The 23,072-nt window shown below is 39.1% G+C and overlaps 1 protein-coding gene across 1 annotated transcript in view; it reads left to right on the top strand.

Annotated features, from left to right (window-relative positions):
- grapa (GRB2 related adaptor protein a) overlaps nt 1-23,072 on the top strand; it is a 37,510-nt gene that overhangs the window by 10,289 nt on the left and 4,149 nt on the right. Inside the window, exon 4 of the mRNA XM_069149720.1 lies at nt 12,001-12,169. Coding sequence (XP_069005821.1) covers nt 12,001-12,169 — 169 coding nt within the window. The remainder of the gene's footprint in view (nt 1-12,000; nt 12,170-23,072) is intronic.

A 23,072-nucleotide genomic window follows, 5' to 3' on the forward strand; every position in this document is an offset into this window, starting at 1 on the left:
TTATGTTTGATCAAAGATTTTACAGAAAGTGTTAGTTTCCCTCTTTTTTACACTTTTAGCTTTAAATGTTACTGTGAAGTCACAGAGAAACACAAATTCATTCTCGCAGACATGAATGTAGCTTTAAACCACTTTAGACCATCATGCAAATATCTAATTGAAGGATCAACAGTATGTATAAAGACATCTTAACATAATCTTTTTTTTTTTGTCCTTAACTGTTCTGTTGGATTTCTCACCCCTCATGTCCATTCTTAATCATAAGAAAAGAGTTACTGGGTTAATGAACATTGTGGACCTGGTAACCTTTACAGTGTATTTAAATAATCAGAAATGCCTAATATGAAAAAGAAAAAAGAAAAAAAAGCAGAATTCTGAAGCCATTATTAAAAAAAACTTGCCCCCTATTTGCACATGTTAAAATATGCATTTTTACGTTTTTAGCTTAAGTGTTTGATTACATATTCCGCAGGATGATCTAAAAGTCAACTATCTATTTTGAATTTTATCTTTTTTCCCCAGTATCAATTATGGTTTGTTTGTGTGTAGTTTTGGCTTTATATTGTTTTTAGTTTTTTTTCATTTTGTTTGATGTCTTATTTGTTTTTAATTATTTAAAAGCTATCTGATTGTTTTTAATTCTATTTGATTTTGTGCAGCAATTTGGTGAACTTGATCAATGTTGCACGATGCTTAATTTTCACAGGACAGCAATTGAAGTGAACGCCTTTGAGTACAATAATAAAACGTGTTTTTTATTTGTAGACCTAAATGCAGTCAAATTTAAGGGAAGAAGAAAATATGACAACATGCACAGTGTAGGATGAAAACTCCCTACAGGTTTATTAAATATTTCCTAGAAAAAATACAAAGGACGGGACATTGGTGTCCTCAGTGTGCCCCAGTGTGACCATTAAAGGGATCATTTTTAGGTGTAAAATCATCCATTATTTTGGCATTTTGTGGCCTAAATTTGCAATTTATTGACCACATGCAGAACACAGGGAGCTTTATTTAAAACAGCATTTGCCTCTGAATACCTTTTGAAAGATGGAATATGTGGCAGGGGACTAGTTTCAGACTATGCCAGTGAAACTGTCCCAATGGGTTATTTAGTAGCTTATTTTTGGAAAGTGAAGCAAAGTGATGCCAAGTTCGACTTTTACAGAGAGGGATGAGGAATTTTTTGCCTAGCTGGGCGTTTTCCCTGTTCTCTTTTAGTCAGCAGCAGATGCACCCAAAGGATGTATTTGGTCTTTTCTGAGTTTTCCAGAAACCTATAACTTGGATCCGTTTTATTTTTGAAGCATACCTGGTTACATTTTGTTGTCTGGGTACTTTCCAAAATATTGCAGAGAAGTGACTTTCACTTTTTCTTCAATGGAAAATTGCACTTCCTCCTTCATACTTTGCAACAATCACTAACAATATAAGTCAGTCCACCTACACATGGAACTCACTGAAAGTAACAACTGTGCTGTGAGTCATCAAAAGAGATTCGAGGGAATCAGTAACTGAAGCAAAAGCAGACAATGTGCATTAAAGGAAAGTGAATGCAATCAAGATTTACAATATTTTAGGTTGCAATTCACCTTTAATTATTTCAATGACACGGAATTGTCATGATTTTGTTGATCAAGGGCTTCATCTATATTTTCCCCCTTGAAACAGTATTATTTTGGCAAAACTGTAAGAGCAGATGTCTCCTTCTCTTACTTTCTTTTAGTGATTTTTTTTGTGTGTGTGATAGAGCTAAATTTGTCTCACCATAGCTCTTCACTGTGGTTTTATCACATTTTGTTGTGATCAGTATTGTGGTCATTTATGCAGATGCACACAAGCATGGAAACAATTGCGTTTCCTGTGGCCTTTGTATTCTAGAAGGGGAATGTCGTGACAACAAAAGACATTTTCTTTGCCTTCACAATTTAAACTTGTTTGTCTGAACCAGATGCGTGTCGACCATTTTGTGTGTATAAAAGTGTACGCGATGGCTGAAGCTCTGCATTCACAATTGATATTTGGGGGTTTATCCAAGGGACTTTCTATTATTGTTCAAAAAATGTATAACACCTCCCCAATCATTGGTCTATTGTATTCAATTTTCTTCACCTTGTATAAGATTTATAGTACTTCAGTAACCAACAAAAGTGCTCTATGGGGTCAGATCAGTCTCACAATGAATGAATGCACACAGAAGGATTCACAAATATATTTGGGATTTTTAAATGCACACAAAAATATTGATTGTTGTATAGAAATGTAAAAAAAATATCCACATATATAAAAGTAAGATTCATAAATGTATTTCTGATGCACATATAAATATTTGCTGTTGTAAATATATATAATTGAAATCCAAAACATTATTTTCATCAAAAACAATTTTGGATGTTGTTACGTTTATATATATTTTTTTTCAACAGGAAATTAGCAATCAGGTGTCTCTTTCGTATCCAGTCAAAATAGGAAACCATATTTTTATATTTGTGGATTTCTTTTAAAAAAAAAATTTACATTTACTTACAATGATATTGTTTGCATTGAACAACACTTTTGTGTGACAGTCATGTATATATAAATCCCCAAATACGTTGGTGAATCCTTATGTGTGCAATCAGTCATTATGGGACTTGCTGTGGTCTTCTATTGTACTTTGTTGTTTTCAATTCAAGCAATCCAGCTCAGGTTAAACACTTTGCAATAGACATGATGCCTTTATACAAACAGTTTGTCTGTTGCTTATTGCACTTCAGTTGTGGATGCCACCATTTTTTACATGGCCCCAGATCTCACTGACTCATGCTTCCACTGGCTGAATCTTACTTGCTGCTCATTCAGCTTCCCTGTCATCAGTCATCATTAGTCTCTTCTCAGGGACATTACTCCAAGGAGGAACCATTAAAGGGAACAGACCCTGTGGGCTATGCTTATTTTACAGCTGCAGTCTTCTCTGAGCTTTAAGGAACACAAAGTGGGTTCAACGTCCCATGAATGTCGTGACTTGGGGGGAAATTTCACACTTGATGAACCTCAGAAAAAGTACATTAGCTTATTTTAGTCAGATAAATTGTGGCATGTGGATAAAATGTGTCTAAAATATGCATGTCAGAGTTAAGAAGTAAGCAAGCAAAGTTATGCAACATCACTTTGGTAATAATAGGTGGTGCAGGGTGCATAAAACATTTTTTTCCATGAAATTCTCCTTTAAATTGTGTCTTTTTATGCATCTCTAAATCAAGCATAAATGGGAGTTTTTGGAAATATATTTATTCTCTTTTTTGTGGAGAGTTGGATGAGAATTAGTACCACTCTCAGGTCTGTATGGTAAATATGAAGCTAAAGTCAACAGTTAGCTTGGCTTAGCTTAGCTTAGTTTAGCTTTACACAAAGACTGTGAAAAGGGATAAGATAAAAAAGCTAACCTGACTTTTCAAGGTCATATAATCAACCAAATAGCACGACTAATTAAGGTCATTTGTTAGCTTTGGGACAAGCCCAGTTCGCTGTTCCACCCAAGCAGTGACCAACAGTGACGGCCCCCATTGGTTTGTTAACTGCCATTATGAAGACTCGAGTTTGACTTTTTGGCCGTTGCTATTTTGGAGCCAGAAGTGACCATAATTGGAGGAGCTGGGGAGGAGTGAGCGGTGGATGTGACTCAATCTGATTGGAAACCCGAGGACACTATGCCCCGCCCTATAACGGAAACCTGATTTTCACTTTCAATAAGTGAAATAAGTGAATAAGACAACTATTCCTTTAAAAGTTGTTTGCATAAAATGAATAAATAAAGGGTGCCATGGGGTTTGGAAATATCCCAAATGAAGATTAGTTATTTCTGTTTTATTTTGTTTTACTTTTATTATTGCTCCTGCTTTTGGTCTGGATGGTCTTCTTTTTTGTTGTTGTTTATAATGCTCCAGTTAAGCTTTTTCGCAGCTTACACCACAGCTCTCACACACAGCTTACACCACAGCTTACACTGGCACAGTTTAATACCACAGTTCATTGACCAAAACACAACTGGGAGAGACTTGAGAGAGACGGGGACATAAATCCAGAGAGAAATAGACAGAGGAGGAGAAAAATAAAGTGAGAGGAAGAGAGATAGAGCAAAAGAGTGATCAGCAACAGCAGATAAAACAGACATGAGAAGGAAAAGCTTGACGGATGAAGGGGGTGGATGATTAAACTTTGTAATTCTCTGTTTTCTCATCCTGACAGTGGAGCTGAAATGAGACCAGCCAGTCCTCTGGGAGACGAACCCTCTAGGGTCTCCTCCTTTCTGTTAACTATCTGCTTTTTATGTAACTTCTCTCATTTTTTTTTCAATCCATACTCTACCCTCTGCTTTTTCTATCGTCCTTCTATTGTTATGATCGACAGCACGACTAAAAAAAATGGCAGTATAAACAAAAAGCAATCGTGTGTCAGAAAATCATGAATTCATCATTTTGTTTAGCCTCACAAGGCCTGTCTTCACATATTCATATTCACAAATTTCTCCGCCTGGGGATTAATGAAGTGCTATCTTAAATTATGACTGTCTTTAGCTTGGGGTTATCCTGGCACAAACAACTTAAACCCTACATACAATTTTTTTTTTTTTTTTCACAAAAATACAACACAAACAATTTACAACATTGAAACCATAAAAATACTATAAAACAACAGGCACCAGATCACTTACTGTATGACTAAACCCTTCTTTAAGGTGCAACGTGTAAAAAAAAATGTAAATCCCGTCTTGTAATACTATTTTGTACATTAAGAGGTTATGGTGAGTCACGGTGGCTCCCAGGCAGCCTGCCTTCAGTCCGGCTCTCAGAGATTCACCAGTTTGGTTGAATTTTGCATATTTGTGCTCTGCTGTTTGTTTGTAGTTGGCTTTTTTTTTTTTATCCAGGAGTGTAACAACTAAAACAACGGTGAATTGTTGACCCAATAGTTTACGTGATGGCTTGCTTATCTTGATTTCTGGCGAGACCGTATATGCAAGAAAACAGTCATAGAAAAACCATATATCAACAACATTTGAAATGTTTCTGTGCTGTCGTTAGCTGCACTAACGATCTGTTAATAATTGTCCAAATAAGGTCAGTGTGCCTGGTTTGTTTGCTACTTTGTGGTAGATTGCTCGAGGACAAGCTAATTGAGCCCCTCATAAAACCAACACTGTCAGTTAAGTTATACAGAGAGGCATAACAGGAAATAAATCCAGCCCTGGACTCTTTGGCTGCAACACACTCTGTGCACACAGAGAAGACCTGAAAGGAGACAGACAAGGACAATACAAAAAAAATTTATGTTTTTTTCTTATGGTTCACTGCCCCACCGATGCAGCGGTCCTCTACAGTGTCTCCGGGTATGCCCGATGGTTCTACTGATGTTATAAAATCTATCTTACCAGTCCAGGAAAAATATTGTAAGTTCAGCCTTAAACATCATTCTTTTACTCTCCAAGAGCTTCCTACAGCAGGTGAAAAGCAATGCCAGTGTTAAGTAGGAGTTTAATGAAATGGTTAAACCATAACATATTGAATTTCTTTAGAACATGACAGTAGTCTGATCTTATCACCTTCCTGTTCAAAAATGTAATTGCTGCCTGTCATCCTTTAGCTTTAGAGGTGTAGTTTCTGTAACCTGTGGACATTAGCTTCCATTTTCCACCAGTCTGCAATCTTTGTGCAAAGTGAAGGAAACCAACTCATGGCTGTAGCTTCATATTCAGAGAGTGGAACCAGATTTGTCGTTTAGAGAGCTGAGTAAGGTAAAATGCTACTTTTCACAGGTTGAGTAAGGCTTCAAAAGTGCTTCCCTAACCCTAACCCAAAACATAGTTGTGCATTTCTTTTCTTGCCAAAGTCAATTACCTTTAGCCTACTTAACGGGAAACCTGTGTCCCTTTGGCTGTTAGTTGCAATGTATTTAAACCAATTTGATTATTCCTTCCCTTGAAGCAGCCTTGGCTCTGAGAAAATATTTTATGACAGCTTAAATGTATATTACAGGAATGGCAGTAAAAAGCTGATATGGGCACTGGAAACACTGACTCTTTGGCTCTGCTCCCCCAAAACTATTATCAACCACTGAGAGCAGCTCTGGTCCAAAGTTTCAGGAGGACACGAATGACTAAATGATTTAAATACATAGCATAAGTAGTTGCAGCACAGCACACACACGTCAACACGCTTTCCACTTAATTGCCTCCACCGAACATCTTTTATCATTCTTCACCTCGTTCGCTCCATCACAGCTTTCTGTCTGCCCTCACACACACACACACACGCGCACACACACACACACACACACACACACACACACACACACACACACACACGACACACACACGACACACACACGACACACACACTTCCTCCCTCTCACCTCACCCATCTTTTGAAACAGGTGATGCTTTATTAATGGCACAAGACTTGAAGCCTTCACTCACTCACCGACATGCATGGTTGACGTGCAAAGACAGGTTGACACACACACTTGAAAAATCACACACACGCACACACTCATGGCCAAATATGCTCAGCCCTGCACTACATGAAATATGACATTTACACACACCAACAGATAGACACAAACCCATGATGTCATCTGCGATTTTGCGGCACACTGGCTCTCACACACGCAGACACACACACACACACACACACACACACACACACACACACACACACACACACACACACACACACTGTCACAGAGTTAAATTGACAGCTGGAGGTGTCACTGTGACTGTGTGAACTATTCTAGACATCTGCAGCGGTTTAGAAACTGAACAGCAGATTAGAGAAGGGGGTTTGGCAGAATGAGAGAGAGGGCGAGAACAGGGAAGTGAGAATGGATTGATGGAGGAAGTTGAGAGAAAGATGAACGGATGACCTTCACGCATCTCGGATTGTGCTGGCTCACAGTAAAAGTTTTAAAGAATAACTTCTCTCCTCATCTGCAGTATATCTGTCGGAGCTCTATCTCTGCATCTATTTCAATTTCTCTCTTTCATTCGTTCACTCTCGTTCTCTCCGACTGTATATTCTCTCTCTCATTTCCTTTTACTTGGAAAAAGAACATAATCTCTCTATCGCTGTGGGCCTTAATTACACTGGATCAGGGAGATGAGAGGGCACTTGGAGAGACTGATTTGTGTGTGTGTGTGTGTGTGTGTGTGTGTGTGTGTGTGTGTGTGTGCGTGTGTGTGTGTGTGTGTGTGTGTGTGTGTGTGTGTGTGTGTGTGATCAAGCTGAGACAGATGCCTGCTTTATTACAGCTAACTGGTTCTCTACTTTCTTTGGGTAAAAAGTAATAAAATCATCAATATGACATGACATCACCCAATACTGATAGCTAACATTACACATTATTTCTCTCCTCTCTCCTTTTACAAATTATTTCTGGTATATATTGGACTGCATTAGAGTTGACCACAATCTGACAATTGATTATAATAATAATAATAATAATAATGCAAATGACTCCAAATATGAGCAGCAGTGAGTATTTGTCATTTTTGTAATTTGCAGTTTGGATTAAAGATGTACCTTTATGATTGTTATTCACAGTAATTTTATTGTTATTTACAGTTAATTTGATTTCAAAAGGCATTATTTTTCCCTATTATTTGTCTTACTACTGCAGTGATAGAGGTGGAAGAATTGAGTGTAAAGATGTGATGTTGTGCTTCAAGTGTTGCTCAAGACACATGTGAACGGATTATTGTCAGTGTATGAAGATGCCACTAAAACTGTTGGGTTTGATTTTTGCGACAAGCAGATGGACCCACAATTTACCCCCACTGCTCTTATTTTAAAACATGTTGTATGTGAAGCAATCTGGCTGTATGTGTTGTACAATTAAAGCTTCTTTTGTTAAATTAAGGATTACATTTTGAAGTTTTATTTCCTCACATCCTGAGTGCTGGCTTTTTTTTTCTGGAAATACATTAGGTATTTTCACAATTTTTAAGGAGTAAAAGCTAGACATGGCGTTGATACTATTACATAACAGCTGCAGGAAATGGTAACTAGGCTGTAGCACAATTTAAAATGACACTTTATATCCTTCTATTCTTCCGTATAAGTGATATGTTTCTTTGTATGTTACATTGGTGAATCCACTAAAGGGAAAGTCCATGTTCTGCCTTCATCCTGTCTTACTCTCTTCTCTCTTCACCTCCCACTACCTCCACACTTATTTTGTCTTTGAGAAATCGGACAGAAGGCGGCAGTAACAGAGCCCCACCAGTAGGGTGCAGCAGAGGGTACCAGACTACTGAGGACAGTGTTTGGGTTGATAGAGATCATTCTTTAAGATCGCAATTTCGTTTTGCATGTATGTGGGAGTCAGTGGGGGATAAGGCTGAATCAAGAGAGGCGATGGACACACGGCACGGTGGAGAAGATAACAAGAGGGGCTGAGATACGGAGAGAAGTTAGATAAAAGTCAGATAATGGAGCAATAGTGAGTGCAACAGACCCACAGGCACAGCAAAAAAAAAAAAATGAAATAAGGACTGCTACTCACACCAGAATGAGTCAATGTTCAAAGGCTGTACTACGTCAATCCAAAAATTTGTCAAAAAAGAGCTTCACATTTGATTGAATCAATATTTTTAGCCAAAAAGTACAGCTGCTTTTTCCCCCACTGCGGTTTCTTCATTTTAGGGAGTCTGACTGATGGTGAGAAAGAAAGAAATGAGGACACTCAGGGTGAAAATGAGAAGGCAGCAGAGAAAGAAGGCCAGGGTGGAGGTGTAGCTGAATGCCATCCAGTCATCAGGGAGTCAGCTCTGCTTGTTCACAGGGCTCAGTGTCTGAATAGAGAAATGAATTCTGGGTGCAACAAGCTGATGCTCATTTATTTTCTGTGAGCTCGAAGCGGAGCCAATCAGACTGCATATGTGAGTTTAGTGCAGTTTAAACCACACATTGTGCTTATTCTACAACAAGGATGCATCATCTATTGGCGATATTTAAACATACGCTGTCTAGAAAAAGACATGGCGAAGAGGATGTTTACCGCTCTTTTTCTCCTCTCAGACGACATTTTTCAACAGTTATTAACATAAGCCGAACACACACACACACACACACACACACACACACACACACACACACACACACACACACACACACACACACACACACACCTACTCTGTGATGTGTTTGGAAATATGGGGGTGTTGTGCTGATTTCTGTTCCATATTACATGCAGTTATATAACCGTGTAATCACGATGAGATGTCCAGATTTCTAGAGATAAGCTGGCAAGTTACTTAGCAACCACCACCGAGCAGGACAGGGGAGCAGGTATGATTGCCAATGAATACTGGCCAAACTCTTTTAATCACAACAACAAGGCATGCACGCCAACACTAAAGCTATTTCTGTTGTTGTCATTGGCTTTATTTTATTATTATTTAGCTACACAAAATTATTTTTGTTCTCCTTGCGAGCTCGTATTCATCAAAATATGATGTGAAATGTTCCTAGATAACTGCTGCAAAAGAGATTCTTACAAATAAAGGCATAAAACAGATAATGGAACTGTGAATTTTCTAATTGCATCACACTATGTGGGATGATTTGTAAAAAGTAATATAAATTGAATTCTATTTGTTTGACATCTGCTTTGCACAGAAGGCCCAGAGCGTAAATGTCATTGTCTGCTCTTTTCACTCCAAGAAACGGCACATGCTAAAATAAGGTTGCACTGGGTTCACACAAGTGAGGGATTCTCTTCATAAATGGAGCGGCCAAATGAGCTTTCTAGTCTGTTTTCAAATTGTCTGTTATTACCTGTGTTGGCCAGGTTTTTCATTTAGATTCAATTTCAATCTGTTGAAAAAATAAACTACAACAAGAATAGTATTATTTTATGGAGACAAACCAAAAGAGCTGCGCTGAACGCATGCCAGCTCCAACAGCTGACAGCTGTGCAGTTAAAGGGGAAGCTTTGCAGACATAAGTCCAAGAGTGTTGGTATCAACCCAAAGCTGATCCCAAGCGACAGCAACCGTGACGTCACCCATTGGTTTGTGAAGTGCTGGTTTGAATTTGGCATTTCGTCATCACCATCTCGGTTTTTGGAGCCAGAGGTGAACATATTTAGGCGAGCTGGGGAGGAGCGAGCCGTGGATCTGACTCAATCGGATGGGGAAACTAAGGACACTACATCCGTCCACCTGCACTGGAAACCTGACTGCATCCAGGCCTGTCAATCAAACCAGACACACCCGCAAATATCCTGCATTTTGAGGACTATCATCGATTGAATTATTTTCAGAACACTGATCAGAAGGAGTGGATTTAGGGAAAGACAAGATGACTCCTGAAAAAAACCCATTATTTTATATTTCATGAGAGAAGTTGAATATGGAGCCGGGAGCGTTTTTGAGCCAACTCCTAGTGGCCTTTAGTGGTATTGTAGTTTAAGTCACTGCCATATTGGCTTCACTTTTCAGACCCAGAAGCTACGTCCATTTTTATATCCAGTCTATAGCTGGTCCATAAGTATTGTAATCTATTGTTAAAAAAAAAAAAAAAAAAAAAAGGTAAAGGTGTGTCCGTCTCCACCACTGCTTTCTGGTCTGGTAAAAACAATCATAAAACAGACATTAAACTGAGCAAATGCACCACTTTAAATTGAAAAACATTGTGACTATAAGACAGAAGTTCTTCCAATAAATGCATACATTTTTTTCCCAATCAATTTTGAGAGTAAATTAACCATGTTGTTGTAGAGGCATATTTTATTTCATATGAACAACACCACATATTAAAGGTTTTAATGAGTTTTGAGAGTTGGGACAAACAGTGAGGCGCCAAGGAGATTGGTCCCCCCCAACTAGTCTTCCATCAAAATGTGTAATTGCAACGTTGGGTCAGCACAAAACTGGGTTGTCCCTCCCTACGTGGGTTTTGTTCTACGTTTCTTCCTATTAAAACACCCACAGCATATCAAATGGATGTTATCATCACACATCTGTCCCAAATACATGGACAAGTCGGGCAAACTGCACCTGCTTGTAGGCCAGGAGGTTACAGTAAATGTGAACTCTAGTCACCATAGTAATTATCACAGGATAAGAAGAGGATAGTAGGCGAAGAAGTATAAAGAGCAACAAAGACAGAAGCAGGTTGAGGGTGGTTGGATGAATCAAACAAGACTTTTATCCAGAAAACTGCTGGTTGTGTCCCAAGTGAAATCAAAAGTCAACATTTACTTTTTAAAGTTATATATCAGTTAACTAGTGAAATGTTTTTAGGTAACATAAGGTTTGTTATGTTACTTACATGAGGGGAGTGAAGTACTTATTGTAAGCCTATAACCAAAAGCTTTCCCCACACCTAACCAAGAAGTTTTGGTGTTTAAAACTAACCAAACTACAAATGTGTCACAGCGTTAACCACGGGTCTATCATTTTTACTGAAATAACAAAGGTGTGGTTCGCCTCTACGCCCACTTTCCAACGGTCATGTGTCTCTTGAACATACCAGTAGGTTTGTTTGGCTCCTTTGAGTCCATAGATTAGTGGAACCGCCCATTCAATAGTCTGAAAACAGTCCGATTGGAGGTTTTAAGGGAAGTTTTCTTTGCCACTGTGTTTTCTCTAGGGGGGTTCAGGCTACAGGTTCTGTAAAGCATCCCTGTCACTTGTCATTGGTATCACACAGGTATAAATAAATCTGAATTAAATTGTTGCCTGCTAAATGTGCTGGTTTGTCAGTCTGTATCTGTCCAGGGTTAATCAGTTCTTGAGTGTCTGTTTCTAGACACATATTTTAAGGCAACATTTTATACTCTGACAACATCAACTCTGAGCTCTTTACTTTTCAAGAAAAGCCAAACGTTTCATCATCTATAATGATTTACTCTTATGTGTTGATCATCATTTCTATGAGCTTACTTCGGTTATACACTACGAGCCAGCACACATTTTCATTGATGCTCTTTTCTTAATAATTTCCTTTTTGTATTTTGCAGTTATGGGGACCACGTTCAGCATTTCAAGGTGCTGCAGGATCGCTGCGCTCAGTACTACGTGTGGGACGAGGTCTTCTCCTCGCTGAACGAGCTGGTGGAGTTTTACCATAGCAACAGCATCGCAAAGGAAAGGACGGTCTTTCTGAGAGACCCGGAGCACTTTGCCAGGGTGAGCATGTACCTACATGTGTAAATGCATTTTCTTTACATTTAGATTTTTTACAATAGCAACTAAAGCAAAAGACACAGATTTCAAAGAATTTCAAGAAGCCACAAGAATATGACTTAGGCACCAAAAATTACTGAGATGTCATGTCAAACAATATTCATTTAGAAAAAAACAAAAATATACACTGTTGAGACGAAATTACATTGACAGTATTTTCTTCCTGCAGCTGCAATATAACTGTGACTGGTTCTGTGCTGCAGAATATTTAGTTATTTTAGCGATATACTAGAAGGAAATGGGCGAGTTCATTATTTTAATATTAATTTCATTTAATCTATCTTCAGTAATTAATTCAAAAGGCTTATAAAGAGATCACATAAAACAATAAAAACCAAAAGTTTTAATTAACAGCAAATAATAATTCTACAAAAGTTAGCTTGACATCATCTTTACCCATTTCTTCACTGACTTTGTCTGCATTGTATCATCTTGTTTTAAGCCTAAAATATTCTTTAGTTATTAATTTGAGTAAAAGTTTTTACTTAATTTTTACTGAACATTTATTTCCCCTACAATATGTGGTTCATACCTGAGATTAACAGGAAGTTCTGCTCTGTATGTCTCTGTTTGCATCACTCAATCCATTCACAGTGTCACTTTAAATCTCCTCCCTGAACAATTTAAAACACATCTGTTCCTGTCGTCAGTCTCATTCCCCTTCCCTCTGTACATACTGCCATGCATTTTGTTAGGAGACTTTAAGACACAGTGAATTATCCGTTACCAAATCAGTATGTCAGGACAAACATAACAAGCTTCCCAAGTTATTCTTTTTCATTTCACTGTGACTTTAAGATATAAGCAGTTTCTTTCTTTTTTTTTTTTTTAATGGCACCGACAGCTATGGGAACACTCCATTTGTTGGTGAAATTTCTGGACTGCTGTGAGTGCAGCAGCAGGGTTTGACGTGGAGGGGCAGCTTGTAATGAAAGATCACAGGACTGCCACCAGTTTGGAGCTGAACCAAATCAGTCATCTTCGACACCGAGCCAGAGGGACTGAGCTTAGCAGCACTAAAGAAAACGGATTTTAAGGCACTTATTTGCATCAGTCCTGATTATGTCACTCTACATCAAGTTTGGGCACAGTATTACTTCGCTCTATGATTCAGACACCTAATAAGCCTCTTTTCTGTGTCATATACTCTTGAATAATTAATAGATAGATAGATTATTTAATAACGCTGGACACAAAACCTGCTGTTGTAGAGTAACTAAATAGCTTTAAAAGACGGGCGTAACCGAGTAATACTTTCTGTGTGGTTTAGAAGGAGAAAATATAAATGACAAATAGTTCCCATGATGGTGCCACAAAGAGAAAAGCTGTTGTTGTTACTGTCATTATGCCGACAAGATGACATCACACGGTAACTATTCCTGGGAGTGGCAGGCGAGCCGTACCCCCGGGCGAGGCCAGTGACTCTGGAGGGATTTGATCCACAGCCATCCTGACATGACAGCATGTCGGTATCACTGTAACGCCAGCCGTGTGCTAATACTGATCACATCATGTTCACGTGTGCGGCTACGCACCTGAGAATAGGCCTCCGTTCATTAGGATTGTGCTGCACTGAAGACCGAGACAAGTGACACGCCAGTGATCTGCCCGAGTGAGCTGCCACATGGAGATCATATTTGATTTCCAACAGGGAGGGGATGGGGACGATCAGAAATCTAACAATGACAGTCAGTGCTGCAAGCATTCTCACTGATTAGCTTGTGCGTTTGGTCTAGTTGCTGTTTTTGGTGGTTATTTCCAGAATAATATTTTTTTATATTCTCATACAACGTACAACATAAGTACTACTTCTGGGCTCTTCATTTCACAAAGGTCATGATAAAAGAACCAGTGAAGGAGGCTACCTCTGTCTTTAGCCATGCTGGCAGAGATTCCTTGGCTCAGATTTCAGTTGGCCCGCCACATAAGTTACGCGACAGTATTTCAGTTTCTTCAGTTAAAGATGTTTGATAATTCTTCTTGCATGTAGTGCCTGTTTTTTTTGTTGTTTTTTTTTTTAGCCCCTGCAAAACCATTCAGTGGGATTTAAGTTTGGCTTTTGACGAGACCGTTTCATCACCTTCCATTTCGTCTTTTCGAGCATTTGGTTGGTGGACTTGCTTGTGTGCTTTGGATCATCGTACTGTTGAAAGGTCTACCTCTGGTTCAACTTCGACTCTCAGGTTTCAGGTCTCACATTATCCTCAAGCACATTTTGATATGATGCAGAATTCATAGTTGAATTAACCCCGAAGCATAACATTTGTTACCTAATCTGCAACTCCTGATTATGGATTTGAAGGTGTGATAAATGTAGGGGCTTACTTACTGTTTGCCATGTGACAGATCTATTATTTTCTTGTATTTAAACTATAAAAATGTATCTTTCATTGCTTTGATTATCACCTCTATCAATAGACACTATTTTCAAAGAGGATCAAACGCCCAAACTTCTATGCTTTACTAACTTTTACACATGGCTGTGTCCAAGCAACTACTGGATAGGTTGCCATGAAATTTAGTACATACATTTATATCCGTATGATTGTGAACCCTTGATATGTGGTACCGTCAATGGGTTTATATTTTCAAATGTGAAATCAGTTAGTTTGATCAAACATTAGGCTCACCTGTGCCGGTATATTTGTGCTAGTTAGCAAAGGTTGGAATGCAAATATGCTCATCTAAGATGGTTGTAAATGTATTATCATTGTGAGCATGTTAGACTGCTGAGTTTCTGTGCAGACAGTCTTATTAGCATGGCTTAAGACTTCCATTCCCAGGGCAATTCTTCTCTTTGACCTATCTGTTACAGCAATGAATAGCGGCTGCTCTTTTCCACACTTCAGCACAATTATGCCATGAAGTCAGTTTGTTTCTGCCAAAAAAATTAAATCTCATAACTCATTATGCACCCGACATATTTTTAAAGTGGAAGTCAGACCTGACCCTCGCCAGACCTCCAGTATTAATATATTCACTTACTTGCAGTCAAGTTAAGCAGAGAAGACTTTGTCCAGAATAAAAAATGTTAGCAGCCGCTTTAACATTTGTGCTCTTTCCCAACTGTAACAACACGAGAGTAATATAAACATACGCTAACTGTCAGGCCTCAGGTTAGTTTATTTCAAAACTTTTCTGCGTAATGTCTGCAACACCTATCCCCACATGGAACTGCTCATAAGTAATTGACATGAGCATATTGCACTTAATGTTATCTACATCTCAGTTTGTGCTCTCCATGAGTCAGGATGAAGACATGACACATTATATTTACGTCACATTACTCATTCAGATACGTCTTAATCAGTTGCGGTGACGAGTCTATATGCAGCGCTCATGTTTCAAAGAAAAGATTAAGATGAATGTAACAGTCTAAGATGAACTCCATGGCCAAGGGTGACGTGGTTATCTGTTCATCAGCTCGACTACTGGTGGAAATACAGATGATCAAAAACTGGAATGATTGTTCAATTCTGATGTTTTTGAGTTTGAAAAGTCTCAAAAAGCCTGATAAAAATGCAGGATGTATTCTACAATTTAACTTCTGCTCTGATTTCTTCAGCTTCATCAGGTGTTTTTTTCATTGATGTGTGAATTGTATTTCATAAATTGATGGTATGAAAGTTTGATTGTGAAAGATGCTGAAGCTGTTTCTCATTTTTAGCTGCACTTTGGTATTTGAAGAAACACTGCAACTCTAAAACAGAATATAATTATATCCAGGTGCTTTATCATGAGTGTTACGGTCTGTTTTCAAACCTGCAGCAGGGATCTGTTTGTGACCGCTGCTTTGACTCTCCTCCCTCATTTCGCCTTTAAAATCGAACCTTCCATTTAACAATCAGCTCTCTGTGCAGCTTGCAGTAAAGAAAAAGAAGTGAAGAGGCCCTGGCATCTGAGGTGTTGGCGCGCAGATAGCCAGTCACTGCTGCTCTGTGATATTTTACAGATGATGAGATAGGAAGTGAGGTTGGTGGCCAATGAGTCATTGCTGTTATTAGAACTAAAGTGAGAGAGGAAATAACAAATTGACTGGCACGGTAGCACATTGTATTTCTCTTATTTTCCTCATTTAGTATTCTGGCTCGAGTTAAGGTCACGTATCAGAATCACTGCAGTAAACCCTATAGAATCAGTGATAACGCATACATAAATCAAATGTGTTGAATATGTAAGCTGGACTGAGTCTTATGTGTGTTTGAAGATGATGCACATTTTATTGATCTTTGTGGTGCGTGAGCTTTACTTCAATGCATTTGGTCCTTCAGATGAAGGGTCTTTTCATCCCTTCATATGCAAGTGTGATGGAATAAAGTACAACATCTCTTCAACTCTTTTTTTAAAGCCTGATTTTATAACTTTAGATGAGGTTATTGCCATAACAGATGAGTTTGATCCTAAGTTTTGAATCATTCAGGGAGGGTTTGCAGAGCAGCCAGACTGCTGCTGTACTTCACCTGGTGGAGCAGGGAATCTTCAGAGGAGCCTGACAGGCTCTGAACCTAAAAATAGGCTTTTTGTTTTGCCAAGCAGCGTCTCACAAATTTAGGTCTTGTTTAGTAGCAACCTACCTCGCTCCTAAACAGTTTCCAAATCACTGGAGATGCTGCAGAGTGTGTTCGGTTGTCTGAAGAAATGCAGCTGGAGCAGGTGCAAGTGGTGAGTTTAGCTGCAGGGCGTTATGATGGTAGTTAAACGGAGGACAACGAAGGCCGTCCCATGGGAAGCTAATAAAGTCCTACATACTGTGACGAGCTAAATCTCTTTAATGGGAGCAACATAAGAAAACAACAGCAGGTCTTTTTAAGCATTTTGGTTTTCTGAGAATTTCATTGGCTATGTGCTCATGCAGTACTTTATGCAAAAACATCACCAGCACCAATTGTCCTGGGTTCTCAACTGAGGAGCTGGTGTGATGACCTCTGACCTCGTGGTTGGGCTAATAATAACATAATACCAATAACTGCTCTGTCCATCTGCTCAAACAGCTCATTCAAAACCGCGACTCTATCTTCTGTGATAAACTCAAGCCCAGTAAAACACACTGCTACGTTTCCTTCGAGACTCCTGAAGTGAAATATAAACGCTGGATGAAGCACTCAGACTGATGCGGCACTCGTTTCCTATTTTATCGGCACTTATTGTGTAAAACAGACTGAAGTCTTCAACAGGCTGTTTGTGCTTGTTAATTTAATTGCTGTTTTATTCTCCATTCATTTTCTCTTTTACTTTTTACTAAGATGACACAGGCAATTTGATCTGCATTCCCAATAAGTAAGCAGGTATAAGAAGGCAGCAGCGAGTATTCAGTTGTTTTTAGGTAATATGATTAAATGCCTGGTGTGTTTTACTTTAAAGAAGAAGAATAGAGCCACAACACCCATGTCTTTCAGCTGCTCCACCAGTGAGCATCCACTCAAGTCTTTATCTAATCTTTAGCAGGGCTGCAACTATCAACTTTTTCTATGAGCATTAATCAATTAATAATTTAATTAAATTCGTAGATGTAAGAAAATGGTCCAACAAAATTTCCAATATAATTTTCCAGAGCCAAAAGAAGCATTTGCAAATTCAACTTGAGTAGTCAAAAACCCAAAGAAATAATGATGTAAATGATTATTAAAATATTTGCAGATTAATTTTCTGTTGATCAGTTAGTAATCTATAGACTTCTTCTTATCTATTAAGAACATTCAACGGGACCCTGAATATGCTGAGAACTATATGGAGTTACTGCTCTAAAATGAAAGTAAAAAGCATACATTGCCAGTATGTATGACACTATTAAGGCCATCTCATCAAAATGTATAAACCATATTAGCCTCTTGCTGCACTAGCAAATGAAAAAATAACATTTTCCTCTTTCATTTCATTCTATTTAATTTTTGTGTGATATTTCATTTGTACTATGAGGCAAGTTGCAGGTCAATTCCATACAGAGATCAGAGTTGGACTCAGTCTTTATATTATACACTGTGATTTTCCTGCAGGCCTTTCAGATAATATTATCTCATTAGGAGCGTGCTCGTTTAAAGCTCACATGGATGATATTCTGTATTAGTCTGCCTCAAGTCTGAATTATATGGTCATAGGTCACCTTGCTGCTGCATATTAATATTAAGATCTAATAAGGGTTTCATGCTATGTGGTCCTTGTTTACATACATGACTGTTATAGTCCTAAAAAATGAAGGTTATATCCATTATTGGGTTGCACATATTGCAATCTGGCGTTAACTAATGAACCAATACAGAAAAAAAAGATGAAACATGATTTAGTTTTTAAAGAATTTCACCCACATGCATTAACATTTGTGATTGTTTAGCTACAGCACAATGCTTTATTTGTCTATTTGACCTTTTAGTAGCAAAATCTAACAATATAGAAGTCACTTTAATGGCATTTAACCAGCTGCTTTTACTGCAGGCTACACACAATATCCTTGTATCCTTCCATCTTCAGCCCACTGCCTGTGATTTTGTTGCACTGCAGGTCACCATGTTGCTCTGACATGTCCTGGAGATAATATGTCTGAATCACGACATGGCCCGGAGCGGAGGCTGGCATGCTGAAGGTGCTGTGTTTATGTACATGACTGTGTAGCCTTAAAAAAAGGTCTGTCTTTTCACATGAGATCCCAGCAGCTTGGTCATACCTTTACGTCTGTGTTTCCTGTTCGTAATTGTTTTAATTTGGTGTTATTTCTGTGGACATCAGCAAAGAGGGAGACATTATTGTGGGCCTATCTCAAATTAACTCAGAATAAATCAATTTATTTCTACCGCCTTCCGTGCTTTAGTATAAAGTCTGTTTTATCTTTTGGTTTTGTCTAGAAGAAGAAATACAGCAAAAGGACACAGTCATACAAATTCCCTCTCACCTTTTCTGCACTTGCTTCTCAGACGTTTGGGCACATCAAGAATATCTACAATTCAGTGGTCTTGGTTTCCCTCGTAGATCTGCACATTAAAAACACATATGAAACATTACATTTAGTGGGTCCCAACTGGCTTTTTGACTGGAAGATCACAGTCAACTGGTCCTTGTGTGTGGGCTTTTGTCTTGGCCTTCGGCATCAACAAAGCTCCAACACCCACTGCCTCTCGCTGAGGATGTTTGCATACAATCTTAAAACTTACTCCACTGATGCTTTGCTTCACTTCCAGAAATGATTCATTGAATTTCTTAACATGATCATGGCAACAATAGTGGAGCCACAGTCAGAGACTGTGTTCCAAATGGTGTACTTGTGTACTTACACTCACTTGTCTAAGTGCATCAGTGCAGAAACATGCAGTGCACTACAAGTACCAGGATGATGCACTCAAAACGGTCCAAAAAAGAAGTGTGAAACGTTGGACACTTTCCACCCTAAACCGTCGCCATGTTGGCTACGTAGAGGAAGGGGCGGGGCCACCGACGTAAAGAATTTTCATATTAAGGCATCTGAGGAAGCTGCAGCTGTTTTTTTTCACTACTACTGCTTGACAGAAGAATCAGTGTTTATTGAGTGTGATAAAACAGATTGTACAAAAACACGTTGATTTCTTGGTAAAATAATTGAAGCTTTAGATATTTTGGCGGGTGATGGAGTCACATGCTGAGGTCACATGCTGAGATAGTACACTATTTGTTAGTGTACTAAAGGAAGTATCATTTGGAACACAGCATAACTTTCCGTTTGGCTTTCGGTTCTGGTCTTTGTGATTTCAATATAAGTACACTGTATTTTCAGAAGCAGAGTGTGTAATAACACACATGGAGCGAGTGTCTTTAGTCTCACTGAGGTTCTGCTACATTCACAGAAAAGGCAGGTTTGACTCTAATTTACAATTTCATGAGCTGCAAGAGCAACGCCACTTTTGTATTAAAAATGGCTTGAAAATGGTGAATTCAACTCTTTGCCCAGCGGATCTGATTACAAGAAACCTTAATGGCAAGTTGTCATATCTCACGCCTCGTATATTTTACTGAAAATCCCATCTATCCATTCTGCAGCTCTCTTCTTTCTTTATAAGCCTGTGTATTAATAGTATAGCAACTTCTCCTGTTAACATCACACCAATACATCTTCTCCTTTCACACAAGTGTTAGAAAGAAGCATTAAAGACCATATGGATCAGTTTGACAGACGTGAACAGAAGTCTGTTGAGTGGTTTAATCTGAGTCCATGAATCATGTTTTTGTGTTGTCCCTCCTATTGTGTGGTTCGCCTTTCCAAGCTAATTCCACATCAGCTCATTACATGACTGGAGATAGCTTCTTATCTCAGCATGGCAGAATGGGAAATCATTCTTTGTCTTTTTTTTCCCCCGAACACATCCCTAATATCGTTGTGTCCTTATGTCATAAGCTTTCTCTTAAAAAGAAATCCCTTTTCGTGCAAACTTGGACCTCTTTCTGCCACCTTGTCACTTTTTCCAAACGCAAACACAGGCAGTCGCAGAGGCCATTTTTTTTTAACAGCCTTAAATGCCCCCCCGTGTGTGTGCAGACACCAATCGAGTACAAAGCTGCAGTCCATTGATGTTAGAGAGTAATTTGTTCCACTGTCAGTGGGAGTGGGTGCTGAAGAGGACGCTGATCACAGGGCAGCGGAGCGCAGCTCGTACTGATGGACCGTCCAAACAATCGCTCCTCGCAGGCTGGCACAGAAAAATGAATGGCTTCTTCCTTCACACGCTTCCACATACACACACAAAAAGACACACAGGACTGGGCATGCACACTCACACACAAACAGAGGCCTGCACGCACATGCTCACTCACACCCAAACACACACACAACCCACACAAGCTAGAAGTCTAGACTAGATCAGAGAAACAATCAAGTATAAGGGCCGGAAGGTTTTTATAGATTTATAGGACTGATAGATTATGTCTGTGTCTCTTCATCCTAATCCTGCTGTCTAGTTAATGTGTGTGTGTTTGTGTGTGTTTGTGTGTGTGTGTGTGTGTGTGTGTGTGTGTGTGTGTGTGTGTGTGTGTGTGTGTGTGTGTGTGTGTGTGTGTGTGTGTGTGTCTATCTCTGCTTGGATCATAGTGAGCCTTTGTCAAAGACAGCAGTTCACAGCAATAAAACCTAGAACTACAGCACACACACACACACACACACACACACACACACACACGAAAAAAAAAAAGACACTATTGGTATTCCTTCCAGTCTCTCAGCTCCCTCGCAGTTCATATCACATCCACTCTCCTCTGTGGGAGTGCAGCTGACAGCTCGGAGGTTAGTTAAGTTTGAGATGCTCTCCTTAAAATAGCCACTTCTATTCTGCTCTCTTAAACTGCTTTTACTTCATGAGTCAACAGAGATCAGAGGCAGCCCACTATCAGGGGAGAAGAAAAACACTACTTTAGTGGGTTCAAAGAAAGACACAGTGACAGAGAGAGCGCAGCATCTAAGGATTGAACTGAGAGCAGTTCAGGTTTGCCATCAAACAACCGCAGCAGCAGACATATTACTGTTGTTTGTTATTTTCAGACAGTATGAGAGCGTCTAACTATCTCATCCAGCCATTGCACACATTAATCTAATGCTTTGTGTTTTATACCTGTCTCTCTCTATGTCGTACTTTATTTCTCTTTTTCTCACTCATGACCTCCAGAAATTGCAGCTCTGTCGTTTGTTTAAATCTGCTCTGCTCTGATAAAGCCCACGTGGAGCCAAACGCTGAACAAAGCTTATGACCAGAGGAGTTGCGCAGTCTGATTGTTACGTTTCACGAGGCCGCACATGGTGGGATTTTTATGAAAACCATGTGCTGTTTATCAGCTCAAACCACAAAGTGTCGCAGCAATCCATCTTCTCTAATTGAGATTTGGCCTACATTTACAAAATAGCTTTTGTCAGGTAAGAGCACAGTGAGTACAAAAAGTAAAAGAAAGTCCAACGTCTCGGTATAGTAACAATAAACCTAAGACCACAGATAACATGTCGAACCGTGCGTTTGTGTCGTTATTGCACACATACTTGCGTCTGTACTCGGCGTGTTACTCGATGCCTCCACTAGAAGGCTGATGTAAACAATAAACATGGTTACAATCGAGGGGGTCACGACTTTCCTGATTCTGAGATCACAGGGAGAAAAACATCAGCACCGTCCACGCTGTGTTTTTCCATCGTTTTCCACTATGAACGGATGCAAGAGTCTCTGTCTTGTTTCCATTTCGTTCTGCAGGTGCCTGACTGTCACATCTCCATTTTTATGTTTTATTTCTTATTTGTGTTGTTGGATTTTAAGACTTGTTTGAATTCATAGGTTGCATTGTTTTGTTTTAAGGGCTTATTTTAACTCAAATTCAGGAAATATATAAATAAATAAATGAATATAAAAAAAGTTTATCATTATCATTATTATTTTACGCCCTTACCAGTCATGTTTACGTTGCGTGTTACTTATACGTTGCATTCATTTCTGAGGACAAGCAGCGCTCCTAACTGACGCAGGATATGCGAGGCAGCCATCATGTGTAAGCAAACAAGTAGTTTAAAGCAGGTATATCTCCGACCTAACAGGGCAGATTACTGACGTCACATTTCATAAATTGTCGGTGTTCATGACGGGAGTGGGAGTGACAGCATGTCCAAGGTGTTAAATGGAAATGTGAACTCACTGCCACTTTCCCTGTTGGCCTGTCTGTCAAGCCACATAGCCCACTGACTCTGTCTCACATGTGTGAGTGTCAGTTTGTCAGACTCATTTGGTCGTTTAGTTTTTTTAAGTATCACAATATGAAACACACCTAAAAGCTAAAAGCTAATGGCATTTTTTTATTATGAAGAAATCGTTGGACGTTTGGGAAATGCTGTTGTTTGCTGCCTTGATGAGAGCTA

Source organism: Embiotoca jacksoni, unplaced genomic scaffold (genome assembly GCF_022577435.1).
Source record: "Embiotoca jacksoni isolate LCO1_2020_lvr unplaced genomic scaffold, fEmbJac1.0.p SCAF_15, whole genome shotgun sequence".
NCBI classification, from domain to species: Eukaryota; Metazoa; Chordata; class Actinopteri; family Embiotocidae; genus Embiotoca; species Embiotoca jacksoni.